Source organism: Diachasmimorpha longicaudata, unplaced genomic scaffold (assembly GCF_034640455.1).
Source record: "Diachasmimorpha longicaudata isolate KC_UGA_2023 unplaced genomic scaffold, iyDiaLong2 ctg00000099.1, whole genome shotgun sequence".
Lineage (NCBI taxonomy): Eukaryota > Metazoa > Arthropoda > Insecta > Hymenoptera > Braconidae > Diachasmimorpha > Diachasmimorpha longicaudata.
The window spans coordinates 96,802-114,747 of NW_026973919.1; the positions used below are offsets into that span (position 1 = coordinate 96,802).

Here is a 17,946-nt window from a genome sequence, read left to right on the forward strand (position 1 = left end):
GTCTTATTGCATTCCTCACTCGTTGATCTTCTCCGTAGCCGTGATCTGCCCATGGATTGTATCCCAAGCCCAATCCGTGAGCTTGTGGTGCGTGACCTGAGAAAGCTCCCTGTCCTACATTCCCGTCTTCGAAGGTATTTTGAGGGACCGTATTCGGTCCTCCGAGACCGAAATTGGCCCTTCCAAATCTCGCACTCAATTCCGACATAGGGCTTCCGGGTACCCTTTCCGATCTACCGATTCCATTGCCCCTGTGAAATTGTTGTCCCAACTCTTGTCTCCCCATCGCGGAATTCATTCCTAGCATAGGGCTAAATGGTCCTAATCCCAAATCCGATCGATTATTTCTGTAGGGCGGACCCATCTGTCCCATTTCTGGTCTAATGTTCCCTGGTATTGGGGAACTGAACGCGAAAGGTTGGGGAATACCGACTGATGTTGGTGCGACCGTACTTGCTGTTATTCTCGACTGTAAGGTTGTGAATGTGGTTGTCGTGTTTGCTACGCATGATATTGCCGTCGGGTTACTTGTTGTCGTCTCGCGGTTGACCGGTTCCGTCGGTCCTCCCGTGGTGGTTTCGTTTGACGCGCCGTCCATGTCTATTGTATTTAATTCTGTGTGTGTTAAATATGGTCGCGAGTCTCGGTTCCGTCGGTCGCGTCGTTGGGTCCGACTGGCCAAAGATCGCGGTGTGCGAATAGGAGGAATTTTTAAGCTTGTTCAGTACTTACGCGAGTCCCATGACGATTGTCAGTAGTCGGATATTCATCCTGTTGTCCCGGATCTCGTTTGTTGTCTCTGCTAATGATGATTTTATTTTTCAGGTTTGGCGCTGAGTTGTCTCCGGTACCGCTGTTGGCGAGTTGTCCTGTCCCAAATTTCTCCTGCTGCTCCTGGCTTGGCGTTGGGTGGTTCCTGGTGTTGGTGTCAAGCGTTGTCACTGCTATACTTCCCGTCTCGGCTATCGGTCTGCGTTGTCGGTTTAATTTTCTCTGGTGTTGGTTGGGGTTCTGTGTTTTTATTTATTAATCTCCTTCCTTCGTCGACCGTCGGCTCCGTACGCGTAATTCAGTGTGTTCCCACTTCTAGTGTCACATAATTCTTCTGCACTATCTCCTGATGAGTGCCAAAAACTAGTTGGGCGCCAATGTGACGTTTTGAGGTTTGGCTACCCCCTCTTTTGGTGCAATGGATAGCCAAACTGATTCCTCTTCAATTTTTCCCAGTGTACTCACTAAGGGGTTATATATATATTTCTGGATGCTACTAGCGGTTACTAGTAGCTGGTGTATATATATATATCCCCTCTTGGGACTGATGGTGATGGGACACTCCTGTGTCTTGTCCCCTTCTGCTGGGCCGTCGTGCCCCGTCCGGCTAGATCTCGGTGAGCCCTTCGGGTTCACTCTTCTAGGAGGGGTATCTTGGTGACGGGTTGGGAACAACACTTAATAATCTCACTCGCGGAATGTATTAAATATATATATATATATTTGATCTTAATGGTATACACTCCTTGCGCGAGTGGGTCGGTATCGCGTTATTAGGTGGTTATGAGTTGGACTTGGAGCGCGGTTACGAGCAGTGGAAGACCCTGTCTGGTCTGCTCCTGGAAGGTATCTGTCTCTCTGCGAGTCTCTAAATCTCCTCCAAGTCCAAATCGCTGATCTAAGCAGTTCCACGGCTTTTTGCACCAATATTGTCTTGTGTCATCATTGACGTAAGACTCATACAGTCACACAGTATACTGGACGTGCCAAAAGCCCTGAAACTGCTTTATTTGATCCCTGCTGTGGCGTCATTTGGGTGCTGACAATGGTCTAAACATCCGTTGGATTGTTCAGTCCCTTGTCCAAATGGCGTTGCAGGGAGCAAACCGATCCTCCAAACACTGGGGCAGCTGACCACAGCGTCTCCAAGACCTCGTGGGACTGCTGACCCATGTCTGGGCATCGATTTTCAAAAACGACGCATTGGCGGAGGCCAATACGTCACACTCCCCTGATAAAACTATTGCTACCCTGGTTCACAATCAGGTGGCAATAGTACTAAACTAAGAGAAACGAATTTTAATATAGTCTGTGCCTTAAGGGCCTCGGCTTATGCCAAAAGGGCTATCAACTTCCCTGCCATAAGGGCCAAAATCCCTGCTATATGAGCAAATTTAAAACTATCCCTATCGACCGGACCCTTACAGTTTTCTTATTGCTAAAGTCCTTATCAAGAACAGTATTTAACTCCTTTCGGAAAAGCGTAAGAATAAGTTAGCGAGGTCGTTGATAGGTGCTTTCGGGGTTGGTTCTGCTGGTTACCATCCTCCCAGGTCGTGTTGGAGGGGTGGTCTGGAGTAAGACGTCTCCCCGTTCCAGTATGGGCTGACGATCTGCCAGCCCTGGGCTCCTGTTCGTTCCGGCGGCCCGATGATCATCGGAAGGGCCTGATATTGTTGGGTGTGCGTGACTCGATTTTGGGGAATCAGCGCAAGCTGAGTGGTGAGGGGGGCGGCTGTCTCGACTGGGCGACTTGGTTCGACAGGCTCCAAGTGTTCGTCCAGCTCCACAATCTCCGTGATGGTGGCTGTAGGCCCCGGTCGTACTCCTCGAGCGAGCGTCTTCATCGGAAGGTGTACTTCTTGGTTTGTTTTTCTCGTGCGTGATCGTCGTGGTGGCGCCTGCGGCGATGGGGTCCTGGTTCTCGGTTGGTGGGGCTCGTTCTCCCTGTTTCGAGTACCTGAACAAAACCTAACTCCCCCACATAGCGTCGCGACCTTCCACCATAGGGAGAATTTCCAACATGCCGCGGCAATCACCCCAAGAATTCCTAGCGAAATCCCCGCGTATCCTAACCCGTGTTCAACCCTCCTCAGTCTTCTGTTTGTATCCCCTTGCCTGGACAGCGCTCGGGCTTTATCGATAATGACTTGCAGGCCGAGACTGTCCCTTGTGACGCTGTCCTCGTCGTTCTGTCCAACCTGTACCGTTTGTAGTAGGCCTATATCGCCTAAGATTTCCGTCAAATTGTTCGGTCCGAGTCCGCGTATTGTCTTGTTTAGTAGGGTCGGTATGTCGAAGACGGCTCGGTCCACGAATTTTAGGTCGAACTTCGACGTCAGTTCTTGGAATGGGGTGAGGGTGACGGATCGCGATCGAATCTCGCAGTCCGGCGCTAGGGTGACTGTTCCGGTTCCCGTAATGATGATCGTGGCGGGTTCGCGTCTTGTGCATTTTACCCGTATTTCGTCTTCCGTGACGACGGAAAAAACCCATGTGTTGGAATTTCCTATTCGGGCCCAATATGTTCGGTCCATTGATTTTACCCGTACATCGCATATTTCGGAGCTCGAAAAACGGGGATTGGAGATCATTTGTACCTCACAATCCTTGTTCCCATTGACCTCGTATAGGGGTCGTGCGGTCTTGCATATAAGGCCGATCATTCCCGTTTTACAGTGGTTGATGTCTTCACTGTCAAGCTTGAGATACGTATTGGCTTCCTCCGAAATAGCGGTGTAGGGATAACTTGGCGTTATAAAGGCCACTAGAGACGTTGAGGTATTGTTAATTTTTGTCGGCAATGTCAAGTGTCTATACACGATATATTTTGTTAGCTCAAGTATCGGTATCGTGATGACGAATACGACCTTTTCCTTATGAAAATAGGCCGTCAGATCCGCGAGTTTTAATAATTCGGTGATATATGGGATTTCTAGGGGGACCGGGAACTCCGCCCCCCGATTATGTTGAATTACTTCGTTAGCCGCGTCCAGGATATTTTCTGGCGACATAATTGACGGGTGCAATTGTCCTCTTTTCGCGAATAGGATGGCGTTAATCAGCATTTGGGTGTCGAGCTCATATTCGCTCAGTTCCGCATCGAAGGCTGATATAAGGCTCGCCATTTTCCCATTAATCCCTATAGTGTCGATACGTTCGAGGATGTTTCCGATGGCTACGTAGACTGTCGCGTTCAAGGTCTTAATTTCTTTAGTTAGACCTTGAATAGTTTGGTGGATTGATTCGAATTCGGATCGAATAATGTGCGTTTGATTCGCCAGAAGGGCTAGGGTTTCCCTAGTTGTGTTCTGTAGGGATTCTATGTATTGGTCGTAATAGTCCGCGTCATCTTCGTCCATTGTCCCGAAAAGAATCTTGCTTATTTTCCCGACAAATCCGAGGACCGCTCGTTTCGATCTCTCCGGTGTTTCTGCTAACAATTCTCTCATGTGTCGATGAGTACCGTCTAATATATCGAGCCTATTAATTACCTGGTCTAATTGGTCTTCAAAATTACAATTGCCTCGTAGTTGGGTACAGATCCCTTTCATTCCCAACCAGTGTCGTGTGAGGATTTGTTTTTTCTCTAGGAATTTTGTTATGTCGATATGTGTAATCATATTCCACACCGTGTGATAGATTCGCAGGTTCGCATATTTAGTGGTTAGGATTCCGTTTCCTCCCTCTAATCGTGTGATCTCCACGCCTGGAGTTTCCGGGCTCCCTGCGAGCCTGAAACATCCAATCATACGCGGCTATTTTGTTGTTTACGTTTCGTCCTTCACTCCCCTTCTTATTCCTGGCTGATTGTACTCTACAGTTCATCAGTCAGAAATAAGAATATTTTTCGGGCGAAATGTGAAAACATTAAAATATATTCCTGACAGAGGCAGGGATTATGCGGGATCCTCTATTCAATTTCCTGGTAACATATTTATATAGCATTTTACAACTAATGGAGCTGTGATCAGTTCGAAATAATTATTTCATTATCCCAAAAACTATAATTTATTATTCTCAATCCAATGAAGTAAGTATTTTTTTTTGATAAATTTTAATTTTTTAAAATTTTTAACAAGTTCAGGTGACCAAATTTTCAGGTGCAATAGTTACTAGAACTATTGATCCATTAAAAATATCCTGAGAGTGATAATTAATATTCTCAAAGCCCCTTTATTAAAAAAAAAATGAGTCTCAGATATCTCCGTAATCACCAAAGTGAATTAAAAAAAAATTTCTAACATCCCACGCATATATTCACCCCATCTTTTTGTTCCCTCTAATTTCTGGAATTATATTCCAGTAAAATACGCAATATTTTTTTCCATGCATCAATGTATAACCTTTACCCCAAAACCGTAAAATTTCTCTCAGCACCCGATCATCATCCGTATTATCATTTCTGGGCCCAATTCCATTCATCTTCTCGCTACCCTAATTCACAATTCTAAATAGATTAATGTTTACAAATTAGTGTAAATTTACAATGAACGAGGGTGTCCCTAGGGAATTTCGAAATTTAAATAATCGTCGTTGGTGCGCCAGCGAGATTGATTGGTCATTTTTCTCGGTATCAATATCGGTCGTCGCCCGACGTCTTTCTTGGTGCCCAAGAGTATGCTCTTCCGGCGGGGGGGGGGGGGTGTCAGATTATCGGGTCGCAATTGCGGGGCGTATGTCACCAGTCGTTTGACATTTGACGAACAGTGAAGTTTTTGTGAATATTTTTGTGAGTGCGTGTATAAATATTTTTGTGAGGGTTTTTCTCTTTCGATTGGTGAAGGATGTCTCAGCACGGATTACTAAGCAAGGTGTCCCGATCACCAAATGGGGATGAGCCTATTTCCACCGGCGGTGCTTTTACCGGTAAGTCCCTTTCTTTTTATTATTAAATTGCATTAAATATATATAATTTTTGAGGGGTCCATTTATAATAAGACTGGTGAACAGGGGACTGCGGGGGGGGGCGCTACGTCATTTACTTCTTTCCTTAAGCGGGAGCGTGGTGAGTAGGGGACCGCGGGAAGGAGGGGGACGGCCTACGTCACCCGCTTCTTCCTTCAAGTGGGAACGTCGTGAGTATGGGACCGCGGGACGGAGGGGGACGGCCTACGTCACCCGCTTCTTCCTTCAAGTGGGAGCGTCGTGAGTAGGGGACCGCGGGAAGGAGGGGGACGGCCTACGTCACCCGCTTCTTCCTTCAAGTGGGAGCGTCGTGAGTAGGGGACCGCGGGAAGGAGGGGGACGGCCTACGTCACCCGCTTCTTCCTCCTTCAGTGGTGCTTCTTGGGGAAGGCTTTATGTCTTTAATTTATTACTCACGATAATTTATTCCCCTTTTGATGTGAAACATCTATAGGCGCACCCCTAAACTGAATCGTTAGCGTGGCGAAACTTGCCGTGGCGAGCATTCGCCAGGCTATACTAAGGTATGCCTATCTATATTCTGTGTAGTAGAGTGGACGGTGTGCGGATGGGCCGCCACGCTATACTGAGGTATACCTATATATATTATGTGTAGTAGAGTGTACGGTGTGGCTTCTCACGCAGTTCCACGTGGTTCTTTATACGGTACAGATAACCTGTGTTTTATGTAATTTTTTATTTCAATTTTTGAAAATAAAATATGTGTGATAGTGATAACTTAGAAGATCAAAGTGATCAACCGTGTGCAAAGAAAGAGAAACTAGACTATGGCATACTACCAAGTCATCAGTAAGTAGATCCTATTTTTCATGTCTCCATAACTGTAATTTTATATATATATATTTAATTAATTATATTGATATTAATCATATCAGTAATTTATAAATTATATTAGGATTAATAATTATATAAATTATATTAATATTATCTTTAATTAATTATTTTTTTATTATTCATGAAGGAATGAATATGGACAAATTTATTAACTAAATTTATATTCTCAAACCTTTAGTCATATATTGAAATAATTAACTAAGATTTGAGTTCATGAGTATATTGAAGCCATACTCAACATTTTTTTTTTTGTATATTTTAATATCATATTTTTTACAATATTTCAGTTCTCAACAATCTTTACAGGCATCACAAAATATTATTATTGAAACTGGACGCCATCCTGATCAGTTGAACACAAGGCATACTATCAATGTTGTGTAAGACTTTACTAATCGATTGATCACTGATTTTATCAACTCCAGAAATAAATTAACCATATACACTTTAAACTGTCAAAGTCTCAGGAAACATGCTGCTGATTTACAAGATCCTATTTGTAGAAATAGTAACTTTTTGTTGCTAACTGAAACATGGTGTCCTGCAGATGAAGCAGTTGATTTATGTAACTTTCATTGTATTGCAAAATTTAAACGACAAAATGTTAGAGCCGCTGGAGTGGCCATTTACAAAAACAATAACACTTCACATGTTACTACACTCAACATGGATCTAGCAGTTCAAAATGCTACAGAAGTTCATGTTTCCCAAACATCTATTGGTGATATGTGTGCTTCACATATTAAACTAGAAGGGGGAAGTGAATTAATTATGATTGTAGTATACATTTCACCTAATAACAAAATGGATCATATAATTTCATTTTTACATGAAAGGTTATTTCCTTATAGCCAAACAGGTTCAATAATTTTTAAAACAAATAAACCTAAACTGCCATTAATTTTAGCTGGAGACTTTAATGTAAATTTTGCAAGAGCTGAATCAATGCCATTAATGACATTTCTTCAAAAAGAATTTCAATTGTAAATCATTAATAATCCAAGAGAATCTACTACCAAATATGAAACAACAATAGATGCTGTATTTGTGAGATATCTTGATGGTGTTTCATCCAATACTTTTGTAACGTACTTGAGTTATCATCGACCAATCGTCACGGTAATACCGGCAGAGGAAAAATCGAATATAACTATTACTGAAGTTACAGATGAAAATAGTTAAATTGTAGCCACTTGATATTAATATCGAATTTTTATATCCCATGTAAATAAATTTTTATTAAATAAAGTTATCATTTTCTGTAAGAAATTTGTAATACTTCATTTGTTCATAAGGCTATATTTAATTCCTGTAATAATATTATCTTTTATGCATATTACTTGTACACACACGATGTTTCACATCTGCCAGGCGTCCCATGACGGCTCTTTTTTGTTTTAATTTATGTTTTTGTTTTCTTAGGGATTCGCCCCGAATCGGGGTATGGATCGGGTCGACAGACGGCTCGTCGGTCCCGTCGATTCACGCCCGGGGACTGGATAAGTCGATTATCCATTTGTCCTGATCTCGCCCAGGTGCCGGGCGTCCTTGAGGTTCCGGTCGTCGACGAGGATCCGGACGTCGTCGTGGATCCGGACGTCGTCTCCCAGAATCCCGACAGTCGTCGGTGATTCCGTCTGACTCAGGTGTTGCTCCATAGTTGGTAAGTTGATCCCCCTTTTTTTTATCATTACCCTCTATGCTGTGTGGGGTGTTTATAATCTCTTTTCTAGGAATCTTTCCTTTTCTTCTCCCTTTTTGTTCTTCGTTGACGTGTGGTCATTCAGTCGTTGTCCGTCTGTCACGTCGATCGTTTGTGGTTTGTTTTATTGTTATAAAATGGTGTTATCCGCTGGTGACCCGATTGTGCGAGTGTTGGAGGACCTTATAGAGACGGTTCCCTTCGTTGGGTCCCTGATTCGTGGTGGTTCGCGATTCTATGATTTCCACGAGTTGTTGTTAGAGCCTCTTCCCTCTTGGGCTCCACGGGAAATTTTTGAGTACCGTATAGCTCTTACTCTTCCCGCCATCCGGTCTGGCCAATATTTTGGGTTGGGGTTGGTCGATCTCCTCAATAGCCAGCGAGATTCTAGTGAGATGACGGGCCATCCTTTCTGGATTCCGGGTTTTGAGGTTGGGGATTTTGACGTAATTCTCCCGGCATCTTTGGTAAGTTTTTTTCTTTTTGTTTTTTTTTATGTTTAATATATATTCCCCTTTGTTTTTCAGGAGTCCTTTCCCTGGGAAACCGTGCAAGAGGTCACTGAACTCTGGCTTACCCTGACGGTGGAGAATTATTATCGCGTCCCTCTGTTCTCCCATTCTGCCCCGTGTCTCCTGTTTGACCTTCTTTACGATGCTTGTTGGGATCGTGTGGAGACTATCCTCAGGATGGGGATTACTCGTGAGGTTCGGCGACAGGAGAATCTGCGCCTGTGGCTATCGGGTGATTTTTGTCTCCCCCGTCTCTTTATTGAGGGTCCCTGTCCGGTGGTGAGTTATCCTCCCCCCTTTTTTTTTTTTTTGATGCTAAATTTGTGTTATATATATATTTTTTTTTTTTTTTCAGGCTCCCCGTATGTATCAATACGGGGATGATCCTCTGGAATATCTACGATATTTGTCCGGGGATCCTACTCTCGGGGAGGAGATCGTCGACGAGTACGACTGGTTTGCCTTCTTCGAGCATGTTCGTGGGGATGCCTTTGTATGTGTTTATTTTCCTTTTCTATTTGTCTCTCCTGATCATGATCCTCGTTTTTTTTTTTTTTTTTTTTTTTGCCAATCTTTTTATACTTTGTTTTTTTTTTCTAGGATCGTCTTCGCGGTGTCTAAGGCTGAGGGAATCCTCTTTTCTCCGGATGCGGCCATCGTACCCGGTTTTACCGCGTCCAGGATCTACATTTTTTCTTTAATTTTTTTTTCTAAAAATATTTTTAATATATGTTTTTTTTATTTTCTGAAAATTTCATTGTTGTTTTTTCTTTTTCCATCCAGCTCGTCTCCAGTTCGGTTTCCGGAGTCAACTGCTGCCAAATTAGATGATGCCCCTTCTTCAATTTTGGTGAGTTATTATTTTATTTTATATCCCCTCTTTTTTTTTTTTTTTCATATACCGGAAATTTTCGGAAAACGGGTAATATTTCGTCGTTTTGTTTTTTCTCTAATTTCGGTTATCGGGGCGGTTTTCGGTTTCCCTGAGACGCGCTTTCTTTAGTTTGTCGCGGTGTACAATTTTTGATGTTCTTTCCATTTGGATATTCACGTTGTTGTGATCTAAAATTTCCAGAATACGGTATGGTCCTTTCCAATCATCGTCCCTTTTTCCCGTTCTGGGCTCTTTTAAGAGCCAAACATATTCTCCTACTTGAAGCGATATTTCCCTTACTTTTCGGTCATAATATTTTTTTGATCTTTGTTTCGATTTTATGAGGTTTATCCGGGCTTGTTCGCGTACTCTTTTTAATCCTTCGGTTAATTCTTGGAATAATACGCGATAGGGTTTGCCTCCGATTCCCTCGATCGATCTTGCTGAGGGTACGCGTGGTTTTACTCCGAAAACTAGCTCGTGAGGGGTGAATCCCGTGCTTTCGTGTACGCTCGTATTATACGCAAACATCGCCATATCTATCCATTTATCCCAATCTCCGCTATCTCCGATTTGGGTTTTTAGAAATTCGGTTAGGACATGGTGACTGCGTTCAAGGGATCCGTTTGATTGGGGGTGGTACGCGGTAGTCAGACAGTGGCGAATTCTAAATAATTTACAAAATTCCGCGGTGATCTGACTTGTAAAATTTGTGCCTCTGTCCGACAAGAGGGCCTGTGGCGCGCCGAATGTACATATTAATCTGCGTGCGAGAGCCCGTGCTACGTCTTCCGCTCGTTCCGTTCTCAATGGCACGGCTAAGGCGTATTTCGTTAGACAATCCTGCATTGTCAATAGGTATGCATGTCCCCTGTGGCTCCTGCCGGAGGGCTCATAGATGTCCATAGACACCTTCTCGAACGCGTCGATTGGTGTATCAGTAATGATCATGGGGTGGCGGGCCTTCTCCCTCGTTAGTTTCTTGCGTTGGCAGGTTTGGCAGAGGTTCACGTATTCTCGGACCGTTTGGGACATGTTTTTCCAATAGTATTGGAGTTTCACTCCGTGTAGGGTTTTGGTGATACCTTTATGTCCTCCTATCGTTGATGTATGTTTTTCTTCAACGATGGAAATGCGATCTTCCGTAGTCGGCACTTCGAGTAATCTTGCGCATAATATTACTTGTATGTTGGTTCCGCGTAATTTTTCCTTCAGGGTCGTTCTGATTGTTCTTCGTGATCGTCCCGATAGGCAATCATAGTCGTGTGCCATTCTTATTATTTCTATATTTTCGGCTGTTATTAGTTCGAGAAATTTTTCTAGGGTTTGTTCAATGTTATCCTCGAGGACTTCTGCCTCTGAGTCATCTTTAATGACCAGGCCAAATCCCCATTTGTCGGATTTCCTTATTTTAATTACCTCTCCCGTTTGACACCGTTGTGACGTCAGTTCTTCCGCCTGTATCCATTCCTTTTCGATTAATACCCTAAGGCATGCGTTATCCGGCTCTCCGGATGCTGGGAGAAAAAATGCGAAGTTTTGTTTTTCTTCCGTCACGTGCATTCGAGAGTGTCGGACATTCTCGTTGTCTTCTTCTTCAGACAGTTGATACTCTGGTGCCTCTTCGTTGTCGACGAAAGGGGGGTCTTCTCCCTCGCTGTTATCAGCGTCCGTCGGCGGCTCCCATGCATCGTAATTTGCGTCATCCAGTGGTTCTCTGTTTTGACTATTGTCGATCTCGTTTCGGTTGTCGAGTGTCGTCTCGTTTCCCTCGTCAGCTGTTGCGTTATCTTCTTGGTAGTTTTGTCGACCCATATCTTCATCTGACGTTGGTATTGGCTCTTGTGTGGGGTCGAATACACTTCCGGGTTCGCTTCCGGGGTTAGAGCTCTCTCTTTCTGTTTCCGGTTCTTCATTTGGCTGAGGGGGTTGCGTGTTTCTTTTTGGGCGTTTTGCAATATTTTCCTCTTCTGTAGATATTTCTTCAAGTGGGATTTTTCGCGGTCGTCCTCTTTTTCTTTTAACTGCTGGTAATTTCGAGGGTCGTTTTCGTATCCCTGATTTAACAGGAATTTTCCGTGGGCGTCCTCGCTTCCTTTTTGTCGGGCGGTTTTCTTGGGTTTCTATTGGTTGATCGGCGTCTTGGCTTCCGTGTGAAGTCGTTCTAGGACCCTTATTTGGTTCTTCGTTTACTGAGACGACTCGGCATTTTGACACGTGTGTATCGACATTCCCTGTTCTGACTTTAATTACGTCGGGCGAAAGGAGTGCGATAACTTCGTGTGGTCCCACCGTGTGATATGGTGAGAATTTCTTGTGCCATACCATATCACCGACCTTTATGTCGACGTAAGCTGAGACCGCTTCAATCCCGGTCTCGCTTGTGTTCCAATCTGTCGGGGGGGTATTCACTGCCACAATGTTTTCCCCCCGAGCGATATCTGGTCTATCGCCGCGCATGACCAGTACTTTGTTATCTGACCATATTTCTTCGATCACACATGGACCTATTCTTTGGCCACTTGGTCTGATAGTGTACCATATCGCGTCCCCGACCTCTACGTTCCAAATTTGCGCGTTCATTCCGGCTATGATTGCGACGGTTTTCTCCTGAGTGACTTCTTCTGTCTCCTCAGGTATCGGGTTTCGTGATAGCGCGTCCGCGTTTAAATTTAACTTTCCCGGTTTATATTTGATTTCATAATCGTATTCTTCTAATTCATTTGCCCAACGACGTAATTGGGCCCCTGGGCCTTTGGTGACCTCAGCCACACTAGTGGTTGGTGATCGGTTATCAGGGTGAATTTTCTTCCGTATAAATATGGTCGGAATTGCCTAATCGCGAATATTATCGCTAGGCGTTCCTTTTTTGTAGTTGTATAGTTTTTTTCTGGTTTTGTCATTACTCGCGAGGCATAGCTTATAGGCAGATCTTCGCCTATCTTGCCTTGGCTGAGGATTGCCCCGACCGCATAATCTGATGCGTCGGTCGTGACGATGAACGGTCGAGAAAAATCTGGGTGTCGTAGTATGGGGTATGACGTTATTTCTCGGGCTATTCCTGTGAATGCATTTTCTTGTTTTTCTCCCCATTCAAAGGGGACCTCTTCTTTTAAGAGTTCCGTTAGGGGGCGTGCTTTTGTCGCAAAATTCTCCATGAATTTCCGATAGTACCCCGCCAATCCGATAAATTGTCTAATTCCCTTCCTATCCTTAGGTTTTCGATATTTTAGGATGGGTTCTATTGTTTTGGGGTTAGGTTTTATTCCCTCGTGGCTGACGCAATGCCCCAAAAAGGCTACCTCTTCCCTTAAAAATTCACATTTAGAGGGCTGCAGGCTCATTTGTGCATCATGGAGTCTGTCCACGAACGATTTATATTTTTCTCTATGATCTTCTAAAGTTTTTCCATAGACGACTATATCATCCATGTAGACAAATAACCCTGCCCCCTGTAGTCCGGATAATACTACGTCCATTGACCTCTGGAAGGCTGGTGGACCGTTCGCAATGCCCACTGGTATTCGGGTATAATGATAGTGTCCTCCCGTGGTTGAGAAGGCTGTTTTGGGGCGACTCTCCGGGGCTAGAGGGATTTGGTGGAATCCGGATACCAAATCGAATGTTGAGAAGTATCTCATGCCCCCTAATTGGTCGAGTATATCCGTGATATTGGGTAGTGGGTATGCGTCCGCGACCATTTTTTCGTTTAGTCGACGAAAATCGACTACCATACGCCACCGTTTCTCTCCGTCGGGGCCTGGTTTTTTCGCAACCATCCACGCTGGCGAGTTATACGGTGAGTCAGAGGGTTCGATGATACCGGCTTTCAGCATGGTATCTATTTCTTCTTTAGATTTGTCTCTGATGTGGAAGGGCAGGCGGAATTGTCGGACTACGACGGGTTCGTCGTCTTTTAGTTTAAATTGATATCCCGGTATTTTGGCTTCTTTTAGTTTTTCGTGATCAAGTTTATCTACCCAAGGATTATATCTTATTAAATTTTCTGCCTCTTCCTGCTCTTCCTCATCCAGACCCTCCAGCCGGAGCATTTCCATTATTTTGTTGGTTCTCTCCGACCGGTTTTTCGAACGCTCTGATTCGCTGAATGCTTTAATTTCCGCTTCCGTTGCAATTGACTCTATTTCTTCTAAGTCGACAAATGGAATTTTAAATCGTTCTTCGGTTTCCCGGGTATTGTACGCGTATGAAAAAGCTACACCTTCCCTAGGTTTCACTATCGCATCCCCGAAGTACACCCCTGATTTGATGTCCCTTCGCGGGAGGTAACCGACTTCTGCGTCGAATTTACCTACTCTGACGTAGACTAATTTAATTGTCCTAGGCGGAAGGGAAATTGATTCCGTATTTAAAAATGTGTGTATCCCCTCCCCTATTGTAAGGGTGTCTTCCCCGTAGTCAATTTTGACTGCCCTGCTTTTCAGAAATGGCCTGCCCAGCATTCCATCTTCTGAAAGGGGAAAACTCGAATCGACGACATGGAATTTGTCTTCGATTCCTTCTACGTTCAGAGTTACGTACCCTATCGTTCTCGATTTCCCCGGTGTAACCCCTTTGATAATTATTATCTCTTCACGATTTATTCTTAATTCCGGACTGAGTTTGTCTGATCGTACTAGATTGACATCAGCTCCCGTGTCTACAAAGAATTTCCCCTCCCTTCCCTTCATTCGATCTACCTTTAGATGTACTTGGGTGGGAGGTATGTCCATTACGCGGAAATTTACATGGGCCGTTTTATATATTGTTTTTTTCTGCGCTTTTGACTCGCCCATGTCTTCGAGTCCTAGATCGCGCAGCTCTTCTGGACTCGTTTTTAGTTTAAATTTTGGCTGGTACTAGCGACCGCCTCTTGGTCGTTCTTTGTGTCTTCTCTTTTTTCTTCAGTCGCGATTTTATTCGTTGGACGTTGTTTTTTTATTAGGTGAGCGGGGGTTCTACAATCCCGTGCATAGTGCCCCGGTTTGGCACATCTGTAGCAAACGTTATCGTTGTGTTAGGTTTCGTCACCCGTTTGTCTGACTGTTTCCCCCCTCGGTACTCGGGTTTGTTCTTTTCGTTTCGGACTACACGTTTCTGTCCGTCGGATTTTGTGGAGTTTGTGAACCTGATGTTCATTGCTCTCATATCAGCCTCAATCGCGTCATCATCGATTGATTCGATTCTTCTAATCTTCCCTTGCCCTTGAGAGTGTTTTGGTTTTGCATGCAGCCTCCGTAGCTGTTCGAAATCCTCGGTTTCTTTTATTTTCGACTCGATCGTGACCGCGAGTCCGACGGCCTCGTCAAAAGATGCTGGAGTCAGGGGAAACATCATACTCTTGATGTCTCTTCTGAGTCCGGCGAGAAAGGCTTCCCTCATATTTAATTTAATACCGTGGATCGTGATCCCGTAATCTGCCGTCGGATCCGTGTCAAGTCGACTTTGTGCTTTTAATTGCAGAGCCCTGAATCGCGCTTCGTAATCTGTGACCGATTCTCCGTATTGTTGATACAGACGCGACATTTTTCCCAGAATTTGACGTAGGTTTTCTCTAGTTCCGAATGATAAGCGAAGGTTTGTGACAAGGTCATCGAGCGAGTTTATGCTTGTTAGCGCGCTTTCTACCGCCAATCTTGCTTTCGGACCGAATTTTGGCAGGCACTGGTGCAGAAAATTTAGCTCATCTCCCGGCCTCAAAAGTCTTCGTGACATATTCAGGCTGGTGATGAATCTCTCTACATCATCCCCTACCTCATATTTCGGCAATGGTCTTATTGCATTCCTCACTCGTTGATCTTCTCCGTAGCCGTGATCTGCCCATGGATTGTATGCCAAGCCCAATCCGTGAGCTTGTGGTGCGTGACCTGAGAAAGCTCCCTGTCCTACATTCCCGTCTTCGAAGGTATTTTGAGGGACCGTATTCTGTCCTCCGAGACCGAAATTGGCCCTTCCAAATCTCGCACTCAATTCCGACATAGGGCTTCCGGGTACCCTTTCCGATCTACCGATTCCATTGCCCCTGTGAAATTGTTGTCCCAACTCTTGTCTCCCCATCGCGGAATTCATTCCTAGCATAGGGCTAAATGGTCCTAATCCCAAATCCGATCGATTATTTCTGTAGGGCGGACCCATCTGTCCCATTTCTGGTCTAATGTTCCCTGGTATTGGGGAACTGAACGCGAAAGGTTGGGGAATACCGACTGATGTTGGTGCGACCGTACTTGCTGTTATTCTCGACTGTAAGGTTGTGAATGTGGTTGTCGTGTTTGCTACGCATGATATTGCCGTCGGGTTACTTGTTGTCGTCTCGCGGTTGACCGGTTCCGTCGGTCCTCCCGTGGTGGTTTCGTTTGACGCGCCGTCCATGTCTATTGTATTTAATTCTGTGTGTGTTAAATATGGTCGCGAGTCTCGGTTCCGTCGGTCGCGTCGTTGGGTCCGACTGGCCAAAGATCGCGGTGTGCGAATAGGAGGAATTTTTAAGCTTGTTCAGTACTTACGCGAGTCCCATGACGATTGTCAGTAGTCCGATATTCATCCTGTTGTCCCGGATCTCGTTTGTTGTCTCTGCTAATGATGATTTTATTTTTAAGGTTTGGCGCTGAGTTGTCTCCGGTACCGCTGTTGGCGAGTTGTCCTGTCCCAAATTTCTCCTGCTGCTCCTGGCTTGGCGTTGGGTGGTTCCTGGTGTTGGTGTCAAGCGTTGTCACTGCTATACTTCCCGTCTCGGCTATCGGTCTGCGTTGTCGGTTTAATTTTCTCTGGTGTTGGTTGGGGTTCTGTGTTTTTATTTATTAATCTCCTTCCTTCGTCGACCGTCGGCTCCGTACGCGTAATTCAGTGTGTTCCCACTTCTAGTGTCACATAATTCTTCTGCACTATCTCCTGATGAGTGCCAAAAACTAGTTGGGCGCCAATGTGACGTTTTGAGGTTTGGCTACCCCCTCTTTTGGTGCAATGGATAGCCAAACTAATTCTTATTATTCCCAGTGTACTCACTAAGGGGTTATATATATATTTCTGGATGCTACTAGCGGTTACTAGTAGCTGGTGTATATATATATATCCCCTCTTGGGACTGATGGTGATGGGACACTCCTGTGTCTTGTCCCCTTCTGCTGGGCCGTCGTGCCCCGTCCGGCTAGATCTCGGTGAGCCCTTCGGGTTCACTCTTCTAGGAGGGGTGTCTTGGTGACGGGTTGGGAACAACACTTAATAATCTCACTCGCGGAATGTATTAAATGTATATATATCTATTTGATCTTAATGGTATACACTCCTTGCGCGAGTGGGTCGGTATCGCGTTATTAGGTGGTTATGAGTTGGACTTGGAGCGCGGTTACGAGCAGTGGAAGACCCTGTCTGGTCTGCTGCTGGAAGGTATCTGTCTCTCTGCGAGTCTCTAAATCTCCTCCAAGTCCAAATCGCTGATCTAAGCAGTTCCACGGCTTTTTGCACCAATATTGTCTTGTGTCATCATTGACACAAGACTCATACAGTCACACAGTATACTGGACGTGCCAAAAGCCCTGAAACTGCTTTATTTGATCCCTGCTGTGGCGTCATTTGGGTGCTGACAATGGTCTAAACATCCGTTGGATTGTTCAGTCCCTTGTCCAAATGGCGTTGCAGGGAGCAAACCGATCCTCCAAACACTGGGGCAGCTGACCACAGCGTCTCCAAGACATCGTGGGACTGCTGACCCATGTCTGGGCATCGATTTTCAAAAACGACGCATTGGCGGAGGCCAATACGTCACAAGGGAGACTTTTTTCTAGTTTTTATTTATTTATTTATTTATTTTTCTTTATATATCATACATTTGTCTTATAGTTAATTTTCATTTTCGCGGGCCGCGGGTTTTTGAAACTTCGTATTTCAATTCGAAATACTAACGGCTAAAAACCCGCCAGTCAAAGCTGACGGTGGCGCCCCCTTAGAATCGGTAACCCCTCCCAGAAACGTAGATTCCCAGAATTCCACAGTGTCGGTAAAAACGTAGGGCTGCCTCCTGACACCAGGAGGCTCTGCGCAAATGTAAACACTGTAGGGCCCATTTTTAAAATAATGAATATCTAATGAACAAATAAACTTAAAAAGATGGAATTTGGATATTAATTATCAACAAACGATTCCCTATCCATTGATAATAACTATTCGCGTCTACAAATAAATATTAATCGAGTGGCGGGATAACCCCGACTCATTAAATTGTTGAATTAATTATCAAATAATGAATACCTACAAACCTTTTTAGTGCATAACAATATTATATAAAAGTACTACAATCAATCTAAATAGATAAAATACTTAATTTTCAA

At 44.5% G+C, this 17,946-nt stretch overlaps 2 protein-coding genes across 2 annotated transcripts; one reads left to right on the forward strand and one right to left on the reverse strand.

Annotated features, from left to right (window-relative positions):
* Positions 1-711: 711 nt before the first annotated feature.
* Positions 712-17,191, reverse strand: LOC135171754 (uncharacterized). Its single transcript, XM_064138328.1, has 8 exons — positions 17,123-17,191; positions 16,478-16,672; positions 16,245-16,386; positions 16,126-16,195; positions 2,314-4,506; positions 2,197-2,217; positions 1,941-2,022; positions 712-1,011 (listed from the first exon to the last, which is right to left on the reverse strand). Exons 1-8 carry the CDS (start codon positions 17,189-17,191, stop codon positions 712-714), a joined length of 3,072 nt encoding a protein of 1,023 aa, XP_063994398.1.
* Positions 8,345-9,427, forward strand: LOC135171762 (uncharacterized). Its single transcript, XM_064138336.1, has 4 exons — positions 8,345-8,703; positions 8,764-9,027; positions 9,104-9,241; positions 9,349-9,427. Exons 1-4 carry the CDS (start codon positions 8,374-8,376, stop codon positions 9,367-9,369), a joined length of 753 nt encoding a protein of 250 aa, XP_063994406.1. The 5' UTR covers positions 8,345-8,373; the 3' UTR covers positions 9,370-9,427.
* Positions 17,192-17,946: the final 755 nt, after the last annotated feature.